The sequence below is a fragment of the Chionomys nivalis genome, chromosome 8, assembly GCF_950005125.1.
Source record: "Chionomys nivalis chromosome 8, mChiNiv1.1, whole genome shotgun sequence".
NCBI classification, from domain to species: Eukaryota; Metazoa; Chordata; class Mammalia; order Rodentia; family Cricetidae; genus Chionomys; species Chionomys nivalis.
The window spans coordinates 68,138,127-68,158,759 of record NC_080093.1 but is presented as its reverse complement, the minus strand read 5'-3'; the positions used below and the strand labels follow the sequence as shown (position 1 = coordinate 68,158,759).

At 44.3% G+C, this 20,633-nt stretch overlaps 1 protein-coding gene across 5 annotated transcripts in view; it reads left to right on the top strand.

Moving 5' to 3' along the window:
* The first annotated feature begins 1,633 nt into the window (after positions 1 to 1,633).
* Sec23ip (SEC23 interacting protein) overlaps positions 1,634 to 20,633 on the top strand; it is a 47,108-nt gene continuing 28,108 nt past the window's right edge. For 3 of the 5 annotated variants that reach the window (XM_057778205.1, XM_057778204.1, XM_057778203.1), the window contains exons 1-5: positions 1,634 to 1,846; positions 11,480 to 12,009; positions 15,025 to 15,235; positions 16,897 to 17,090; positions 19,592 to 19,681. In XM_057778205.1, coding sequence (XP_057634188.1) covers positions 1,693 to 1,846; positions 11,480 to 12,009; positions 15,025 to 15,235; positions 16,897 to 17,090; positions 19,592 to 19,681 — 1,179 coding nt within the window. In that variant the 5' untranslated portion in view covers positions 1,634 to 1,692. Of the gene's footprint in view, positions 1,847 to 6,565; positions 6,646 to 11,479; positions 12,010 to 15,024; positions 15,236 to 16,896; positions 17,091 to 19,591; positions 19,682 to 20,633 lie in introns of those variants that run through there. The other 2 variants (XM_057778207.1, XM_057778206.1) reach the window with 2 other exon arrangements.

Genomic DNA, 20,633 nt, shown 5'->3' with positions numbered 1-20,633 from the left:
GAGGCGAGCACTTATAAGGCGCGCTGTCTGCAAAGCTGTCCCTTCACCTATAAAGAGACCGAGGAACTAATGTTTAGGTTTCGGTTTTAGTTTTTCTTTCTCAAGGACCTTTTTTTTTTTTTTTTTTTTTTTTTTTTATCACTTCAGGCTGAGTAAGTTCTATAATGGTCTGATGGAGAGAGATACATGTTCTCTTCTCATGGAATGTTTAGACCTCTGTCCCCTGATGATGTCAGTGTTCCAGGAAGCACACTTAAGGAAAGTCTGCAGGTTATTGTTATTATGTGTTTAGTTGATTGTTTTGCCAGACTGTAAATCCCCCCAAAAGGAAGGATCTCAAGTCTGTTTCCTACATCACTCTCTGGTGTACAGTACAATGACAGGAGAATCTTCTTGACCAGCTTCTAGTCTAGCGTGGCTTCTAGCAGCTTGAGGCCATGTCACCTATGATTCACCCAAAGGCATTCTCAATACTATACTGCTCTCCCCATTTCCAGCCCCCGATAAAATGCTTGTCCAAAGAAGCTCAACACTCTCAGAATTTACTGTGTTTTTTTTTTTGTTGTTTTTTTTTTTTGAGACAGGTTTTCTCTGTAGCTTTGAAACCTGTCCTGGAACTAGCTCTTGTAAACCACGCTGGCCTCGAGCTCACAGAGATCCACCTGCCTCTGCCTCCCACGTGCTGGGATTAAGGGATTAAAGGGCGGTGGCTGGAATTTACTGTTTTTCTTCCAGCCAAAACCGGCTAATAGGCAGATAGGTCCCTGACCCTAGATTAGAGCAGATGTGTTTTTTAATTATAAATCTTTTCTTTGCCCCTTTGAAAGGCAACTCGCCTACCCTTTGGAATTGCCTTACGAAAAAGACACTTTGTTTTTCGAGATAGAGACAAGAGTTTGCCACACTTTGTGGACCAGGCTGGCCTCGACTCAGAGATCCACCTGCCTCTGCCTCCTGAGTGCTGGGATTAAAGGCGTGAGCCAGCACCGTGTGGCTCCAAAGACACTTTTCAATGCATGCATTCAAGGAGATAGTAGCCCGGAGTGGTGGAACACACCGTTGAAGCACTTGGACAAGGCAATCGGAACTCTGAGAATTCCAGGCGACATAATGAGATCCTGTCTCAAAACAAAACAAAACCAAAAATAAAAAACAAAAATCCCAAGGAGATAGTACTTTTTACTCCCATGTCCTACCACTGCCTGCCATAAAGATTTGAGAATTGCTGCGTGGGGTAGTATTAATCTCAGGACTGGAAGAGCTGGGGAAGGAAGCCATTCTGGGCTACCTAGCGAGATTCGGCCTCGCAAGCAAGCAAATAAACTCAAGCCACAAAACGGCCCATGAGAAACTCATGCAGCCCAGCGCAGCCGAGAATCCGCGACTTTCAGCGTCCAGCAGTGCTTGGATTCAGAACCCGCAACGGCCACTCCCCTCGCCGTGGTTCCAGCTTCTGGCCTTGTCCCGACAGGCCAAGGGTGTCACGTGGGCGGCTTGGGCCTGAAGCCCATTCCACCTTATTGCTTTCGGGCGGCGTCAGCTTCCGGAAGAGGACGGGTCCCTGAGTGGCTCCTCAGTCTGCGGCCTCCGTGCGCAGATGCGGAAGTGCGGTGGCACTCTGGCTGACCAGCTTCCGGCCTGTGCTGCAGCACCGGGCTAGCAGAGCCACGTAACGGCCGGGGGTCTGCAACCATGGCGGATAGGAAGACTAACGGTGGCGGAGCGTCCGCCTCGTCGAGCACTAACTTACTCTTCTCCTCCTCGGCCACGGAGTTCAGCTTCAACGTGCCCTTCATCCCCGTCACGCAGGCCGCCGCCTCCCCGGCTTCCCTGCTCTTGCCCGGAGGTAGTGAGCCGAGGGCGTTTGGGGGCCAGTGTGTGCTCCGAGGAGGGTGGGACAGGAGCGACACCTTCTCTGGGCCGCTTTTCAGGGCCAGTAGTGGCCAGCTTCCAGAGGGTCAGGGACCGTGCGCTTCTGGAGGAGGGGCCCAGGTGGTGAGGCTTGCTCTTGGGCCAAGGAACCCTGTCACTACATAAGTTTTTGTTGTACCCCCAGTGGTGTGCTGGGGGCTGGCAGGGAATGCAGCTAAATTAGACAGTTTCCCTCTGCTAGAATACCGCAAGCTAGACTCTTACCGGGAAACCCCTGTGATAAGGCAGGCCATTACCTAGGAGACAGTACGCTGTCTCCAGAGGCGGCAGTGCCCCTCTGGTAGAGTACTGTAAAGTCTCTGCTAGAAGACGACGCCTGGCTTCAGTAGGGTACCTCCTAGGATAGACCGCGCGTCCTGCTAGGACGGATATGTAACGAAGTGTAGGTCCGGAATGCATTTCTCTTTTTTCCAGGTATCACTTTCTCTGAGCTCTTCCTTCTTCTCTTAGGCGTCTAGACCGGCTCTCACCTCCTTCTGGTTAGGCTCTGTGTTTGTCTAGGCAGTCTGATGTTCGGACTGTGTTCCGGCCCTGCCCCTAACTTGCTGTGGTGGCCTCAGGCATGACATTTTACCCGTCTGCTTAAGTTTCATGTTTTCAGCCCCCCTCCTCACTTTTGAAACAGGGTCTCTTCCTTGTCCTGGCTGTCCTGAAACTCACTATGTAAAGGAGGCTGGCCTCAAACTCACAGAGATCCACCTGCCTCTACCTCTGAGTGCTGGGATTAAAGGCCTGCACCACCATGCCTAGTCTGTTTTTTTTTTTTTTTTTTTTTTTTTGTGGAACTCTGTGATGCTTCGCACAGTGTTGTGTAAATATTTGTGAGCTGAGTACCTCTGCCTCTCCATTTGGACTGTGAACTTCTTGCCTCTTTTATTTGCAGGATCTTGTTTAGTGCCTAGCACATAGGTCCTTATCAAGTCTGACCTTTCCCCACTAAATATTCCTGATTGGAAGATTAAGGGAAGGAAGGTTCCTGGGAAGGGAAGAAAGACAAACTGGAAGTACCTGCTTGTGGAGGCTCCCCTTTCTGTCCTGATTCTAGGTGCTTGTAGCTGTGTGACGTGTACACACCTGTTTATCCTATTCGGACAGAGTGCAAGCTTCATCAAAGCAGGGCCTTAGTTTTAGTCACCACTGTTGCCCACTGCCTAGAGTACAGGATCCATAGAATCCGGTGGCGATTTGTTGAGTGAGTGGGGGGAAAGATACCAAGAGTGCGTCTCTCCGGGTTAAGCAGTGTTGGGGATGGATACCAAGAGTGCATCTGTCCGGGTTAAGCAGTGTTGGGGATGGATACCAAGAGTGCATCTGTCCGGGTTAAGCAGTGTTGAAAGCTTGTTGCTTCCTTTGGTAAAGAATTGTGGTGGCTGGATCAGAGTGCTGTGTGGAAGGATCCAGGAATGAAGAAGGCTGTGCCTTGGGGTTTTCGGACTTTCTGTCTTTTGAGTGTTGTTTGATGCCCGCCCGTCTTCCTTGCTGTGTAATAATTGATTTGTGTTGTCAGTGCTTGAAATATCAATATTTGTTTTTAAAAAATTCTATTCGTGCTTATGTTTTGCCTGTGTATGTGTCTATGTGAGGGTGTCAGGCTCCCTGGAACTGGGGTGCAAGATAGTCATGAGCCACGATGTGGGTGTTGGGAACTGAACCTAGGTCCATCTTGGAATAGCAGCCAGTGCTCCTAACCACTGAGTAGTTTCTCCAGCCCAGCATTTCTACTTTCAAGTTTAAGATAAATATACCTATGTTTAGACTTGCTCGTTTATTAATTGACATGATGTCCTCTTGTAGCCCAGGGTAGCTTGTGGTAGCCTGCTTGTCCCAGCCTCCCATGTGCTGTGAGGGCTGATATGAGGCAACTTTATGCTTTCTTTAAATTCTTGGAGGCTTAGTTTTGAAAGTGTGTACTTGTGTGTGTGTGTGTACATGTTGTGTCTATGTGTGTATGTACATGCACATGAGTACAGTTGCCCTCAGCGGCCAGAGACTTTGGATCTCCCTGGAGCTGGAGTTGCAGGTTTTTTGTGCTGGGAATCAAATGTGGGTTTCTATAAGAGCAGCACATGACCCTGGTCTCTCCAATCCCATCTTGGAAGCCGTTGCTTCTTAGATACAAACTTTTTTTTTTTTTTTTTTTTTTTTTGGTGAGAGCACATAGCTTTTAGAACTGCCATTCCACAAGTAGTTTTTTCTGTTTTGCTTTTTGAGACAGGATCTCTTTGTTCTATATCTCTGGCTGTCCTGGAACTCCCTGTGCAAACCAGGCTGACCTTGAACTCACAGCCCTGTCTTTTCTGCCTCCCGAGTGTACAACAAGTGCTTCCTACACTTAAAAGATATCATGATTAGAGATCTCTTCAGAGCTTTTCTGGAGACAAAGGAGAGCCCAGCTCCTCAGAAGCAACAGTAAATCCTTGCAGTGGAAGAGACACAGGCGGCAGTTTATACATCCAGCAGATAGGAACTGAGCAACCTCTCTCTGTCAGACCCTGTTGCAGAGGTCAGAGCAGCACAGAACAGACCAGTGTGTCTGTGCACACCAACACCTGCCTCTGTAATCTGTTGTAGTACAGCTTACCCAGCCGGAGATGGGATGCACAGGCTGTGCCCACCACTGTGAGTCTCAGCTGCTGGAGTGGGGGGATGATGTCTCTTAAGGCCTCAGAATCTCACAGAAAGTGATCTGAGCAGAGCTTGAAGGATCCGTAGGAATGAGGGAGTCTGAAGGTGGGAGAAAATCTGCAGGCTTGGCAGGAGTCGGCAGTGATAAGGGCCAGTATGGACTGTCTCCTCTCCCGTTACTGTTCGTTCTTGCACTCTCCACGCCCTACCCCTTCATGTAGATAGCTGACTAGAGAGTGCAGGGTGTGGCCCAGTAGGCTGTAGGGCTCATAGTATGCTAAAAGGTTCGTACTTCATCGATCTGTCGGGAGCCTTTGAAGGGTTTGCTTGAGGGTCTCACTATGTCGCTCTCACTGCTCTAGAACATAAAAGTTGCTCTCTTGACCAAGTTGGCCTCAATGCCACTGAGATCCTCCTGCTTCTTACCTCCTGAATGCTGAGATTAAAGGCGGGTACCAACACATCTGATCTCCTTTGAAGGATTTTTAACAAGACAATGAAATTAGAAGTGTGTTTTAGAAAGGCTTGTTTTTTTTTTTTTTTTTTTTTTTTTTTTCCGGTTTTTCGAAACAGGGTTTCTAAGGCTTGGGTTTTTTAAGATTGCACTGGAATAGGGTTGACCATCATAGATGTGGTCAGTTTTTATCCCCTGTATGTCAGGCACCCTAGATGGCACCCTAAGCCGCATTGAGGGATAAGGGACAAATAGACTTATTTTATTTCATAGTGATTGGGAGCAGTCACAGAACCTCGTTCCCTCCAGGGAAGCAGTCTGCCATTGAGGTGCATTCGTGGTAGAGGTGTTTATATTCTAAAGTTACAGAGGCCTCGTGACTCATTGGAGACCAGATTATCAGTTCTGTGTCGGTGTCAAGGTCCACGCTGTGCAGCAGGCGTGGAGTGGGTGCTGCATTCACGGCTCTTTAACGAACTTCTGAAGGACCACACAGATGGTCTGATGGATGTGAGGTTTCCCATAGAAATCTGGGCAGTTGTTGGTGAACTTCTGTTTGAGACGGGAATATTAATGATAATAAATTCATCATGAGGCTGAATCTGTTTGACACACTTGGCTGGGAGAATTGTGGGCCAGAGGAGGACAGTCTGAATTTGAGATATGCTGGCAGAGTCACAAGTATAGACTCCTCATCATAGCTATGGGTCTAGATCATTTGTGTCTGTGTAGAATTAGAAAGTGCTCCTAGGGGGAAGTTGGAGGTATGCCGGACCTTTTTCTTCTTCCCCCTCTTTATTTTATTTTTAGATTGGCTTCATGTTAAGGGTCGGTTCTGTTGCTGTGAAGAGACACCTTGTGTTGTGGTTTAGATAAAACGCTGTGGTTCCCCGAGGGGCAGCCGGGTCCCATGAGGAGCCACGGCAGGTGAGAGACAGAGAAGGATAAGCATGCCACACAGAGAGAGGTTTGGATATAGTTTATTTAATAAAAGGGAAGGGAGAGAGAGAGAGAGAGAGAGAGAGAGAGAGAGAGAGAGAGAGAGAAAGAGAGAGAGAGAGAGAGAGAAAACAGAGAGAGAGAGAGGAGGGAAGGGGAGGAGAGGCCGCAGCCACTCCTTCTGAAGAGAGGCAGAGAGAGAGAGAGAGAGAGAGCACAAACAGGCTGAAAGAGGAAGGAAGACCTGCTTGGTGGCCACAGAAGGGAGGAGTAGGTGGGGCTTGTCTCTTAAAGGGACAGGACAAACCATTACTCCATGATTATGGCAACTCAATAATTTATTTAACTTTATTTTATGTGCATTGGTGTGAAGGTATCAGATCTCCTGGAAATGGAGTTACAAACAGTTGTGAGCTGCCATGTGGGTGCTGGGAATTGAACCTGGGTCCTTGGGAAGAAGAACCAGTGCTCTCAACCACTGAGCCATTTCTCCAGCTCCCCACCTCTACAGTAACTGTTAAAAAGCAAACATTTAATTGGGTGGCTTGCTTACAGTTTGAGAAGTTCAGTATCATGGTGGGGAGCATGGCGGCATCGCAGCAGAGGGTGCTGGAACTGGAGCGCTGCATCTGCGGGCCACAGGAAGTCAGCTGACACACCGGGTGTTATCCTGAGCATGGGAAAACTCAACTCCAGTGAGTAACACACTTCCTTCAACAAGGCCACACCCATTCCAACAAAACTATACTCCAAATAGTGCCACTTTCTGTGAGATCATGGGGGCCAGTTACGTTCAGACCGTCACACTTCATGTTGCCAAATATGTTTAGACTCAAGTGTTTCGTTTGCCTCAGTCTCTGAGAAGCAGGGGCTGTAGGCTTATCTTTTGAGCAGTGTTTCTATCATAGGTCAGAAAGACAGCCACAGACTCTACTCTGATTTTACAGAGTTGTGTTTTAGGCAGTTATGATCAAACCTGTGGAGTGGAGTCTCTTCACTACAATTGGTGTGCCAAGTATAATTGGAACAGCCTGGAAGCTGAAGGCAGAATCACCATGAGGTCACAGAGAGCCCAGAGCTTTGGCAGTTTTCCAAGGGCAGGGAGCATAACGTGCCTATGTACTGGGGTGACTACACATCTGATGGACTGTAGCCCTCCAGCAGCTGCAGATAAAGGTGACCAAAGCAAGGGAAGGAAGGAGAAAACTGGAAACTGTTCACAGATGTAGAACAAGGAAGAGTAGTGTGAAGGTCTTGAGGTTAGTGGGAAGATAATTCTTTTTTTTTTTTTTTTTTTTTTTTTTGGTTTTTCGAGACAGGGTTTCTCTGTAGCTTTGGAGCCTGTCCTGGAACTAGCTCTTGTAGACCAGGTTGGCCTCGAACTCCCAGAGATCCACCTGCCTCTGCCTCCCGAGTGCTGGGATTAAAGGCGTGCGCCACCACCGCCTGGCGTGGGAAGATAATTCTTTGTGAATTACTTGACAGCAAAATAGAAAAAAAAAAGGATTTTTTTCTGAATTACTTGTTTTTTCCTTTTTTTGAGACAATGTTTCTTTGTGTAGCCCTGGCTATGCTGGAGCTCACTGTAGACCAGGCTGGCCTCGAACTCACAGAGATCTGCCTCCTGGGTGCTGGGATTAAAGGTGTGTGCTCCTACACCCAGCATGAATTACTTGATAGCAGAGGTGTTGTTTATATTGAAAATACAATGAAGATGAAGTTGTTCAGAGAGAAGTCAGGAGACCTTCCCTTAGAAAAATCATTTTCTAGTGACTTGCTGTTTTCTTAATTTTTTCATTCATTTATTTATTGTGTATGTTTTATGTGGAGGATCAGAGAATAATTTGTGGGAGTTGGTTCTGGGGCAGCCAACTTTACCTGCTGAGCCATCTTACCAGCCTGTGACTTGGTGTTCTGTAATGTCTGAACACCTAGTTTTGATGACTACTTACATTTTAGGGACTGCAGTTAATGGGTTACCTACCTTGCCTTGGGAACACAAAGAGCACATGCCGGAGGCAGAGTTTTTCATTGGGACCACCAGCTCCCAAATAACAACATGGAGACTCCTTATTAATTATGAAAGCTTGGCTGATAGCTTAGTTTTGTTTCTAGCTAGCTCTTATAATTTCAATGAACCCATTTCCATTACTCTATGTGCTGCCCCAGGTTCATGCTGCTCTTCAGACCCTGTCTTCTCCCCAGCAGTCTCTCTGCCCTGAAAATCCTGCCTAGCTGCTGACTGTTTAGCTATTTTTTTTTTAAAAGATTTATTTATTATGTATACAACATTCTGCCTCAATGTATGCTGACACACCAGAAGAGGGCGCCAGATCTCATTACAGATGGTTGTGACCCACCATGTGGTTGCTGAGAATTGAACTCACGACCTGTGACAGAACAGCCGGTCGCTTAACCTCTGAGCCATCTCGCCAACCTGTTTAGCTATTTTATTATGCCAATCACAGTGACATATTCACACAGTGTAAAGGAATACTCCACATTTCCCCTTTTTGTCTAAATAAGAAAGAAAGGTTTTAACATAATAAAACTATAGAAAATAAGAACAATTGTCAGGTAAGAATTATATTTACAATGTCCAGTCCATTTGTATTTGGCATGTGTGGAAAAAATACTCCATTATTTATCTTTGTGAGTTCAAAGTTTTATATCTAATTTACTTTTTGTCATAGCTAAGGAAAACATTAAGTCTTTAACTCCATCAAAGATCACAAAAGGGTATAATGTCACCTAACAACAGGGACATCTGGCTGCCTAGACAGTCACCCAAGGTTCCTCTGTAATGTTGGGGCATCCAACTTTGGCCTACAGACCTAGAATATCTGACAAACATTTAGTGAATTTTGATGGACTGTCCTACTTTGTCTTGGCAAAATTTGATGGTCACTTTCTTTTGTATCCTACTGGTCCAGTTTAGACAGTATGCTGTCAGCAATTGAGGCAAGGGCAGTTGTTTTATCCTAATGGCTAGCTTTTGCCATAAAGCAAGCAAACTCCATAGGGAGTTTCTTTGATGTCCATCATCCTCTTTTGAAGCAAATTGGTGTTGTTAGGAGCAGATGTATCTCATTGTCATGGAAAGCCTTAGATTATTAAACACCTTAAATGCCATTTTCTGTAGATCTTTGAAGTATTTGAAGACCATCTGTCTAAATCTGTTGAACCTTGAAAACATAACTATTATTAATACAGATTTGATTAGTATAGATGCCTACTAATTTGTGTTTCTTAATTATACATTACATTTTAATTGAACTGCATAAGCACAATACCCCCCAAAAAGAGTAGAAATATACATACAGTATAACAAAATCAACTTTAAATTAGTAACAGTAAACCAAAATCCATACCAATTAATCTCATTAATTACCAACTCCTAAGTGATGGGATTAAAGGCTTGTGCCACTACCACCTGGCCATTTTTCTCAGGTTTTATGTGGATGTAGGTGCCCTGTAGTCATCACCATATGTAGGCAGAGTCTTTTTGGTAGGTTCACTCGTTCCCAAATAGCCACATGGAGACTCCTTATTAATTATGAAAGCTTAGCCAATAACTTAGGGTTGTTTTTTAGCTAGCTCTTACCACTTAGGCCATTTCTATTAATCTGTGTGCTGCCCTGATGCTTGTTTACCTCATCTATGTACTTTCCATGTTGCTTTTTCAGAGTCTGGCTCGTGACTCCTCAGACACTGCTCTTCTCCCCAGCATTCTCTCTGTCCCCCAAAATCCTGCCTAGCTACTGGCTGTTTAGCCTTTTGTTTTGTTTTTCTAGACAAGGTTTCTCTGTGTAACTTTGGAGCCTGTCATTCTGTAGACCAGACTGGTCTTGAACTCACAGAGATCTGCCTGCCTCTGCCTCCCAAGTGCTGCGATTAAAGGCTGGGCCACCACTGTCCAGCCTGTTTAGCTTTTTTATTAAGCCAATCACAGTGACATTCACATAGTGTAAAGAAATATTCCACACATACTCATTTGAACAATAGTTATTTTGTTTACATATATATGTATATATAGATATACATATATGTATATATATATACATATATGTATATCTATATATACATATATGTATATATATTCACTTCACCAACTAGGCTGTGGAGTACTTTTTCACAGACAGGGGTTTGTTCTTTTCTTTTTATTTATTTAATGTGCATTGGTGTTTTTGCCTGCATGTATGTATTAGGGTGTCAGGTCTTGGACAGTTGTGAGCTGCCATGTGGGAGCTGGGAATTGAACCCAGGTCCTCTGGCTGAGGAGCCAGTCACCTCTCCAGCCTGAACAATAGTTACTTTGTAATTAAGACCCCTGACTTACCCTCTACTTATCAATACAACTAATACCTGTGCTTCAGTTTCTTCTTATGACTGTTGAAATAAAATTAGGTATGTTTAGGTATATGGTAACATTTGAATTATATCAGGAAAAGGTTTAACGTATAAAAATAGGTAAAAAATTGCTTCTTTTAAAAAAATCCTTATGTAAACATGAACATTTTTCTGTTTTGTTTGGTTTTTTTGAACAGGGTTTCTCTATGTAACACCCCTGGCTGTTCTGGAACTTTCTTTGTAGACTAGGCTGACCTTGAACTAACAGACCCACCTACGTGTGCTGGGATTAAAGGCACGCGCCACCTCTCTCTCTCTCTCTCTCTCTCTCTCTCTCTCTCTCTCTCTCTCTCTCTCTCTAAAACAAAGTTTCTCTGTGTAGCCATGGCTGCTCTGGAACTCAGAACTATCTCTGCCTCTTGAGTGCTGGGATTAAGGTCATGGACCATTATTCTTGACTTTCCAAAAGTTAATGTTAACAGTGACTGTCTGATGGAGGAAATCATAACTTTTCGGTTCTTTTTAGTTTTTCTTTTTCAAATAAAATTTTTTCTTCTCAAATTTTTAAAGATGTATTTAGTTATTATCTATATAATATTCTGCCTGCATGTATGTCTGCAGGTCAGAAGAGGACACCAGATCTCTTTATAGATGGTTGTGAGCTGCCATGTGGTTGTTGGGAATTGGACTCAGGGTCTCTGGAAGATCAGCCTGTGCTCTTAACCTCTGAGCCATCTCTCCAGCCCCCAAGAGAACTTTTTAAAAACTTTTTATTTATTCTCTGTCTTTCACATCATGCATCCTGATCCCATTTACCACCCTGTTCCTTCGTATCTGCCCTCTGCCCTTGCACCCTCCCTGCCACAGTGAAATGAAAGGAAATTTAATACAAGGGAAAATCTTGTGGGAATTATAGTGTGACACAGTGAGGCACACAGTATATCCTTTGTTCATGTATCTTTACTTGCAAAGCAAAGAGTTGTTGGTCTGGTTTGAGGCCTCTAGTTAAGAGAAAAGATTTTGAGGGAAAGATTTTCTTTTTTCCCTCTAATGCAGAAAATACAAGTTAGCTCACCAAAGCAAGAGGCTTAGTTGCTCCGCCTTCGTCGCTGAGCCTCCCACAGAGGGTGGTGCTGCTCTTAAGCCGTTGTTCTCCATTGCTCTCCTGTTGTATTGCAGAGGACTCCACAGATGTTGGTGAGGAAGATAGTTTCCTTGGCCAGACTTCTGCTCTCACCTCCACCCCGCAGACATTCAGTTACTTCTCTCAGGTACCAAGCAGTGGTGACCCTTTTGGGAACATTGGACAGTCACCCTCAACAACTACCACCGTGTCAGCTGGACAGTCGGCGTTTTCCAAGCCCCCAGCCACACTCCCTTTCACAACTGGATCCCAAGACGTGTCGAATGTATTTCTGCCACCGGTTTCCAAGGCTCATCATGGTGCTGCACCCCCCTCACAGATGGGAGTAAATACCTATTTTCCTTCTCAGCCGAGCAGTCTCCCTCCAAACTTTGGGAGCCCTCCCCAAGGGATTCCTCAACAAGGACATAACCCATATCGTCACACTCCTGTCAGCAGCAGGGCGAATCCCTACCTTACACCCCCACAGCTGCAGCAGTGCCAGACACCAGGCCATCCCTCCTACCCTCCGCCTTCCGGACCCCCTGTGCAGACGTACCAAATGCCTCCAGGACCGATGCCACCGGTACGTGGACGCCATACTAGTTTTCTCTCTTAGAGAAGTTTTTAAAAACTTTGTATGATAAGAGAAATTTTTTGAGTTAATTTTTGTTATGTGTATTGTTTTGTCTGCATGTGTGTTTGTGTACCATGTGCATGCAATACCCGTGGAGGCCACAAGGAGGCATCAGGTTCCTTGGAACTGGAGTTACAGGTGTTAGCCACCATATGAGTGCTGGGATTTGTCCTCTGAAAGAACAGTCAATGCCCTTACCTGCTGAGTCATCTCTCCAGCTCAATTTTATACATTCTAACATACACTAAGTATAAAATCTATTTTTAACTTATTTTCTATGTAGAGGTGTTTTACCTGAATGTGTGTCTGTGCATCACATTTGTGCTGGTGCCCCGGGAGGCCAGAAAAGGTTGTCTGATTCCCTAGAAGTTTGGGCCCTGGGAAACGAACCCATTTTTTTGTTTTTTGTTTTTTGCAACCACAATCAGTACTTTTTTTTTTTTTTTTATTTTTCGAGACAGGGTTTCTCTGTAGCTTTTTGGTTCCTGTCCTGGAACTAGCTCTTGTAGACCAGGCTGGCCTCGAATTTACAGAGATCCGCCTGCCTCTGCCTCCCGAGTGCTGGGATTAAGAACTTTTAATGACTAGGCCATTTCTCCACACCAGGACAGAATTTTTTGTTTGTTTTTTGAGGCAGGGTTTCACTGTGTAGCTAGCCCTGGCTGTCCTGAAACTTGCTCTGTAGGCCAGGGTGGCTTTTTACAGAGGGTGTTACTGGTGATGAAAACCAGGGTGATGAGTGTGGTAGGTAAGCGTTCCCACTGAGCACCTTGTAATTTTGAGACAGGATCTTCCTAAATTGCTTTGTTTGGCCTCAAACTCTTGATCTTCCTGCCTCAGTCCCAAGTAATTGGTGTTCTGGGTCTGTGTCACAGAGGCTCTTGTTTGTGAACTGCGTGCTTTGAGGTAAGCCCTTTAGCAGTAGCTAATTGGAGGCTGGCAAGATGGCTCAGGGTCAAGGCACTTGCCATGAAGCCTGAGGACTTGGTTTAGATCCCCAGGGCCCATGTGTTGGAAGGAGAACACTGACTCCTACAAATTGTCCCCTGACTTCCACACTTTGCGCGCAGCACAAATATATAAATTTGCTTTAAGGTAGCTATCACACGGTTCATATTCAAGTTTATATCACCTATTTAGTGGACTAATGGTTGATTTTCATTGCCTGGGTACATGCTGATATTCTCAGATATTAGTGTATAATATCAAATGTTATCTAAGGGCGTAAGAAGTGAGGCAGTGCAGTCTTAATAGACTGCCCGCTGCTTCTCATCTTATACTAGTGAGAGTGCTCAGGACAGAGACTACAAGTGATTCTGCCACTAATTTTAATGTTTATAGAGTTTGGCTGTAGCCAACCAAACTTACGCGTATCCTTGTGTGTTGGGTTACATGTTTACATACTTAGAAGTGGAATGATGGGTCAAAAAGTATGGGTGTTGTAATGATTTTAAAAATTAGGACTGGAGGGGCTGGAGAGATGGCTCAGAGGGTAAGAGCATTGCCTGCTCTTCCAAAGGTCCTGAGTTCAATTCCTAGCAACCACATGGTGGGTCACAACCATCTGGCGCCCTCTTCTGGTGTGTCAGCATACATGGAGTCATAATGTTGTATACATAATAAATAAATCTTTAAAAAAAAATTAGGACTGGAGAGATGGCTCAAAGGTTAAGAGCTCTGGCTGTTCTTCTAGAGGTCTTGAATTCAATTCTCACCAGCTGCATGGCTGCTCCCAACCATCTATCATGAGATCTGATGCCCTCTTCTGGCATGTAGACATGGATGCAGACAGAACAATGTATATTAATAAACCCATAAAAAACTTGTGGGAGGCCGGGCGGTGGTGGCGCACGCCTTTAATCCCAGCACTTGGGAGGCAGAGGCAGGTGGATCTCTGTGAGTTCGAGACCAGCCTGGTCTACAAGAGCTAGTTCCAGGACAGGCTCCAAAACCACAGAGAAACCCTGTCTCGAAAAACCAAAAAAAAAAAACAACAACAACAAAAAAAAAAACTTGTGGGAACCACATCGATCTTGTGCATGCTTCACAAGTTCAGGTCAGACAAAACCCCAGCACTGAGAAGGAGAAGTGGGCACAAAGTTCCACCCCAACACGAAGCTGTTCGTGCTTGATAGCTGCTGGGAGAGGGAAAGCAGTTTCTTCCCTGGAGTGACACTGGGTATCAGCCACTCCAAGGCGGGCCAACGCAAAATGAACTCCATTTTGTTTTTATTTTGGTATTTTTTTTTTTTTAAAGAGAAAGAGCATTAAGTTGGGCGATGGGGACTGCGAGGGGCAGGAGAGGGAAATAATGTGATAATATTTGTATGAAAATATTTAAAACTAAATTTATTACAAATTTAGAAATATGGGGGCTGGAGAGATGGCTCAGAGGTTAAGAGCATTGCCTGCTCTTCCAGAGTTCCTGAGTTCAATTCCCAGCAACCACGTGGTGGCTCACAACCATCTGTAATAAGGTCTAGTGCCCTCTTCTGGCCTTCAGGCATACATGCAGAAAGGATATTGTGTACATAATAAATAAATATATAAAAAAAAAAACCAAAAAACAAATTTAGAAATTTTCAGGCAATGGTGACACACGCTTTTAATCCTAGCACTCAGGAGGCAGAGGCAGGCGGATCTCTGGGAGTTTGAGGCCAACCTGGTCTACAGAGTGAGTTCCAGGACAGCCAAGGCTACATAGAGAAAAACCTTGTCTTGATAAACAAAACAACAACAAAAATTTTAAAAAATATGGGAAATGTCTTTGTGGGTGTCAGTTTGCCATTGGTGTGCAGAAGTGTAGTTTACTTTGTAACTGATTTGAGGTTTTATTACACTACTTATGACACTAAATAGTTCCCTAGAAATACAAGTGAGATAATTATTATTGATATCTATTGGATTCTGAAGCAGCTAGAGAATTCCTTTTGGGCACATGTGACGGTTCCCTTGTTCTCCCAGCTCCCTCCATCAGTGCAGTCTCCAGCACAGCAGCAGGTACCCGCCAGACATGCAGGACCTCCTGGACAGGGGCCATCGCCTTTTGTGCTTCAGAACCAGTATGAACCTGTTCAGCCTCACTGGTTTTACTGCAAGGAGGTGGAATATAAACAGCTGTGGATGCCTTTCAGTGAGCTTGACTCTTTGAATCTTGAAGAGATCTATAACTCGGGTAAGTGCCCGCTTGCATTATTCTATCTCACTGGAGGAAGAGAAGAGATGAAGTGTACTTACCCATGGCCTACTTTTTGCAGCTGTCGGATTCCTTGAACTGTGTAGATCTCCAGATCCCACTTTAATATGGTGCTTCTAATTCATATGTATCCTGAGTTACTGAGCAAAGAACTTAAGGAAATAGTTTAGCAATTTCTTTTGTTAAGCTGGGCACAGTGGCATACACCTTTCTTCCCAGCACTTAGGACAGGCAGCTCTCTGTTAGTTTGAGGCCAGCCTGGTCTACATAGTGAAGTGACCCTGTCTTACTGAAACAAAGCAACCAAAAAGTTGTTTTAAATCAGGGAAGTATAGTTTGTACATAGTCCATGTTTTATTTTTCTTACTTCCTTATTCATTTGTAGTTATAGGACATCAAATATTTCCTGTAGCCGGGCGGTGGTGGCGTACGCCTTTAATCCCAGCACTCGGGAGGCAGAGGCAGGCGAGTCTCTGAGAGTTCAAGGCCAGCCTGGTCTACAAGAGCTAGTTCCGGGACGGGCACCAAAGCTACAGAGAAACCCTGTCTCGAAAAACCAAAAAAAAAAAAAAAAAAAAAAAGCATTTCCTGTAGACTTTGGAAAAGCTCTGAAAAAATTATTCTGAGGTCAGATGAGTTTTGGAAATAATTATTCTCATGTCTACCTCTTGAGAAAGTGCTACATAGGTGTGTCTTAAGACTCTAAGAAGTCTTGCATACAGATACAATTCTTTATCTTGATAATTTTTGATTATGAGACTTAAATATCAGTCAGTATTCTCTTTTTTTTCCCTCTGGTTTTTTGAGACAGGCTTTCTCTGTGTAACAGTCTTGGCTGTCCTGTAACTCAGTTTGTAGACCAGGCTGGCCTTGGACTCACTGAGATCCACCTGCCTCTGTCTCCCCAGTGCTGGGATTAAAGGCGTGCGCCACCACTGCCCAAGCCAGTCAGTATTCTCTAGCACTATACTTCATGGAACACTGTGGTATGTTGATGTTTCTGCTTTGTTTTACTTTTGAAATGGGATCTTACTCAGTTCTGGCTGGCCTCTAACTCACTGTGTTGCAAGAATTAGCCAGGAACTCATAATCTTCCTGACTCCATATTTAATTACTGAGATTACAGGTGTTTGGCAGGCAGTACATATGGTTTGATTAAACAAATCATGAACTATTTCAGTTATTTCATGGTTGTGTTTTTAAAGCTTGCCCTCGCTCTTTCTTTCTACTCAAGAAGAGCCATGCTGTATGGCAGCTCACTCCTGTGATCTCCATACATGGGAGGCTGGAGTGAGACTCTACCTCAAAAACAAACAAATAAATGTATGTCATAATTTTTTTTTTTTTTTTTTTTTGGTTTTTCGAGACAGGGTTTCTCTGTGGTTTTGGAGCCTGTCCTGGAACTAGCTCTTGTAGACCAGGCTCGTCTCGAACTCACAGAGACCAGCCAGTCTCTGCCTCCCGAGTGCTGTGTATGTCATAATTTTGAGTAATGCGGATTATCTTGTATTTTTAAATAAAATAAGCTTAATTGTCTTTGAGTATTGACTAGTAGCAACATGAATATTATTGTTAATGTTATTTGTATTTTCAAATGTGCCTAGTAACATTAGGGGAAAATGTCTTCTGTTGGTTCCCAGTGCAGCCAGATCCTGAAAGTGTGGTTCTCGGCACGGATGGAGGGCGCTATGATGTCTACCTCTATGACCGCATGAGGAAGTCTGTGTATTGGGAAGAGGAGCCAGCTGAAGTGAGACGCTGTACTTGGTTTTACAAGGGGGACACAGATAGCAGATTTATCCCCTACACAGAGGAGTTCAGTGAGAAGCTCGAGGTATGACTGTTTTCCTCTGTATGCTCTTTTACAAAGCAGGCCCGTGTGCCAGAGGCTGCTGTGACAGCACCACAGTGCAGGTGGCTTTGTTTACAGGCTGGCCTGTCTTGATCCTGGTCACAGAGGATAGGTGGTGTCAAGACTGTCAGGGGGTTGTGGGGGCATCCCACGTCTGTGAGCTGCTCATACTTAGCCCTCATGGAAATTTAGGTAGAAACCAGGCATGGTACCAATTGATTTAATCTTAGCGTTCATGAGTTCAAGGCAGGCTATCATGAGTTTGAGGACTCCTGGGCTAGATAGAGAAACAGTCTACAAAAACAATCTCCTTTTGATTTTCCAAACAGAATTTCTCTGTATAGTTTGGAGACTGTTTTGAAACTTGCTCTATAGACAAGACTGGCCTTTAACTCATAGACCCACCTCCCTCTGCCTCCTGAGTGCTGAATTAAAGGTGTGCACCATCGCTGTTGGGCCAAAAACAATCTCTTAAAGCATAATTTTTGAAACAGTTTTATGGCATTTATTTATGTGTGTGTGTGTGCTCACTGTGGTGCATGACTGGAGGTCAGAGAACATGCCAGAGTTGGTTCTTTCCCTTCCTCCATGTGGGTCCTGGGAATAAAACTCAGGTCTTTAAGTTTGGCAGCAAGTGCCTTTACCCACTGAGCCTTCTGGATGTCCCTTGAAGTATAATTTTAGTTAGTTCAATAAAGGGAAATGTGTAACAGGGTGATGATTCCTAGTGCTTAATTTTGAATCTAAACAAGCAAATAACTGAAGATATACTATAATTGTTGGTACTGTTAGATAGGGTCCTACTGTAGTTGTAATATCCCAAAACCAGATGTTTAGGCTTATTGGTTTGAAGCTAAAATTACAGTGTTCAAATATGAGAATCTGAAAGCAGAATAAGCACTTTCTCTTTAGTGATAATATTGTTTGTGGGTGACATAGGCTCTAGACTGGGGTTGTTATCCAAGTCCTGCCCATCAGCATGAGGCACAAGTTCCTGCCCAGCTTCCCAAGAAACTGACAGCATTAGTGGAGGCAAAGGAGGAGGGAAGTGAGAGACAGATGCTATCTCTGTAGAAAGCCAGGCAAACCTTTAGAAATACAGTTAGCCCACTACAGGCAGGAGTAGAGAGCGGCTGTGAAAGATTATTGGTGTGAATCAGCAGTGCTCGTGTGTGGCAGAACTAGCCGGTCTGGACCATGATAGGGGACACTGTTTATAACGCCAAGGAAACCCCAGAGTTTGTAGGAAAGTTCATAAAAGATACTCCTGAGGGCTAGGGCTTGCAACTGAGTGTAGGAAGTCTGCCTAGGATTCACGAGGCCCTGGATCTGATCAGCAGAGAAGATTTGCAGAAGCTGGACACTGTGTGATATGAGATGCTAGGCTCAGAAATTCAAGATTAGTACCCACAAATGATCTTCTTGGAGGGAAGGTATAAAAAGAGCTTAAAAATTGACTGGGTATGGTAACCTGTGTCTTTAATTCTATCAAGAGGCAGAGGCAGGTAGGTCTCTGAGGGCAGCTTGGTTTATATAGCAAGCTTGAGACTCTGTCTCCAAAAAAAAAAGGAGAGGGCTATAAAGGTGCCTGAGTGGTTAAGAGCACTGACTGATCCTACAGAGGACTCAGGGTTAATTTACAGCACCCTCATGGCAGCTGATAACTATTGGGAACTCCAGTTCCAGGGCATCTTACACCCTCTTCAGACTTCTGAGGATACCACGTATGCACATGGTATACATACAGACACACAGGCAAAACTCTTACATACATTAAACAGAGTAGCCTCAGGAGTAGAGCTGAATACCATGTGTGTGTCAAAGCATCAAAGTTGTCCTCTCAGAGTCCTTGAGAGATTTAATGTGTTTCCTTCCCCTCTACTCCAAAATACTGTTGAAGTCCCAACCCCCAGTACCCATGAATACATCTTTGTGAGGAACTAGGTTATTGCAGATGAAATCAGTTAAGATGAAGTTACTTTAGTGGGGTGGCCCTAGCTCCGTATAGTGAGTGTCTTTGTGTATAATAAAGCAGACAGACATGTTCAGATGGACAGAATGCTGGGGTTTGATATAGGCAGAATTTGGAGATAGAGGCTTATGTCAAGGAATGGCCTTGATTGTAGTGGTAAAGGGTGATTTGGGAGAGTGTTCTGTGCAGGCTTCATGGCCATTGCTGTCCTGCTGTCACCTTGATTTTGGAGTCGTAGCTTCAAGAACTGTGAGACAATAAGTTCATTTTATGCCACTTGACTTGTTGAGCCCTGAGTACTGATGCACTCTCTAAACCTCCAATTCTTCCCCCAGTAATGGCGAATGTGTGAGAGCAAACCCTGGAGTACTTCATGTAAGAGGATAGAAAGAATGGTAGCCAATAGGCCAGACCTAGTGTTTGTGCTGCGTCCCCAGCATAATCCTAACCCCCCATGCGTCTGATGTGGTCAGACTGACTGACTGCATTATGTGTTGTTTTGTCGCTGCAGGCCGAGTACAAAAAAGCTGTAACCACGAATCAGTGGCACCGCAGATTAGAGTTTCCAAGCGGAGAGACCATCGTTATGCACAACCCAAAGGTGAGGCGCTTCCTGATATGGGGGGTGTGCCCTTTAAAGGTTATGCTGCTGTATGTATGATAACATTTCATTTTTTTGTATTTTTGCAGGGATTCCTTTGTAATGAACATATTTTTTATTTATTTTTTTGAGACAGGGTCTTTATGTAACCCTGCTGTCCTGGAACTCATTATGCAGAATAGGCAGGCTGGTTTTGAACTCAGAGATCCTTTGCCTTAAAGGCCCAAACCACCATGCCTGGCAAGTGTGTTTTGAAATAATTTAATTATTAATCATGGAAATTCAACTTTTTCTCATCAAGTTTCTGTTTGGTGACAGGTTAGTGATACTGAGTGTCATCTTAGAAGAAGCTTAGTGAATCTTTTTACTTGGTTTGGTGAAGTCAGCTCTTTTACAGAGGGCCAGAGAAAACAGTCAAGGCTTTGCAATCTGTCTGCTCTCCATTGAGCTACCTGCTCTGCTCTTGTATTGTGAGAGCAGCTGGGGGCAACAATTTGTAAACCAATGGGTGTGTAGAAATGTTGAGAGACAAGGTTTCTCTGTGTAGTAGTCCTAGCTGTTCTGGAACTCTCTTTGTGGATCCGGCTGGCCTCAAACTTACAGAGATCTACCTGCCTCTGCCTCTTGAGTGCTAGGATTAAAGACATATGCCACCATTACCTCAAGTTTTAAATCTTTCTTTTTTCTGTTTTTTTAAAGTAGTTTTCAGAGAGTCAAAATTATATGTGGGGGGGCTGGAGAGATGGCTCAGTGGTTAAGAGTACTGACTGCTCTTCCAGAGGACCTGGGTTCAATTCCCAGCACCCACATGGCAGCTCACAACTGTCTGAAGATCCAGTTGCAGGGGATCTAACACCTTTGTACCAATGCACATAAAAAATAAAAGTTAAATAAACAACAAAAAAAAAATTATATGTGGATTTTTTTCCTATTCATTCATTCAAACACTCAT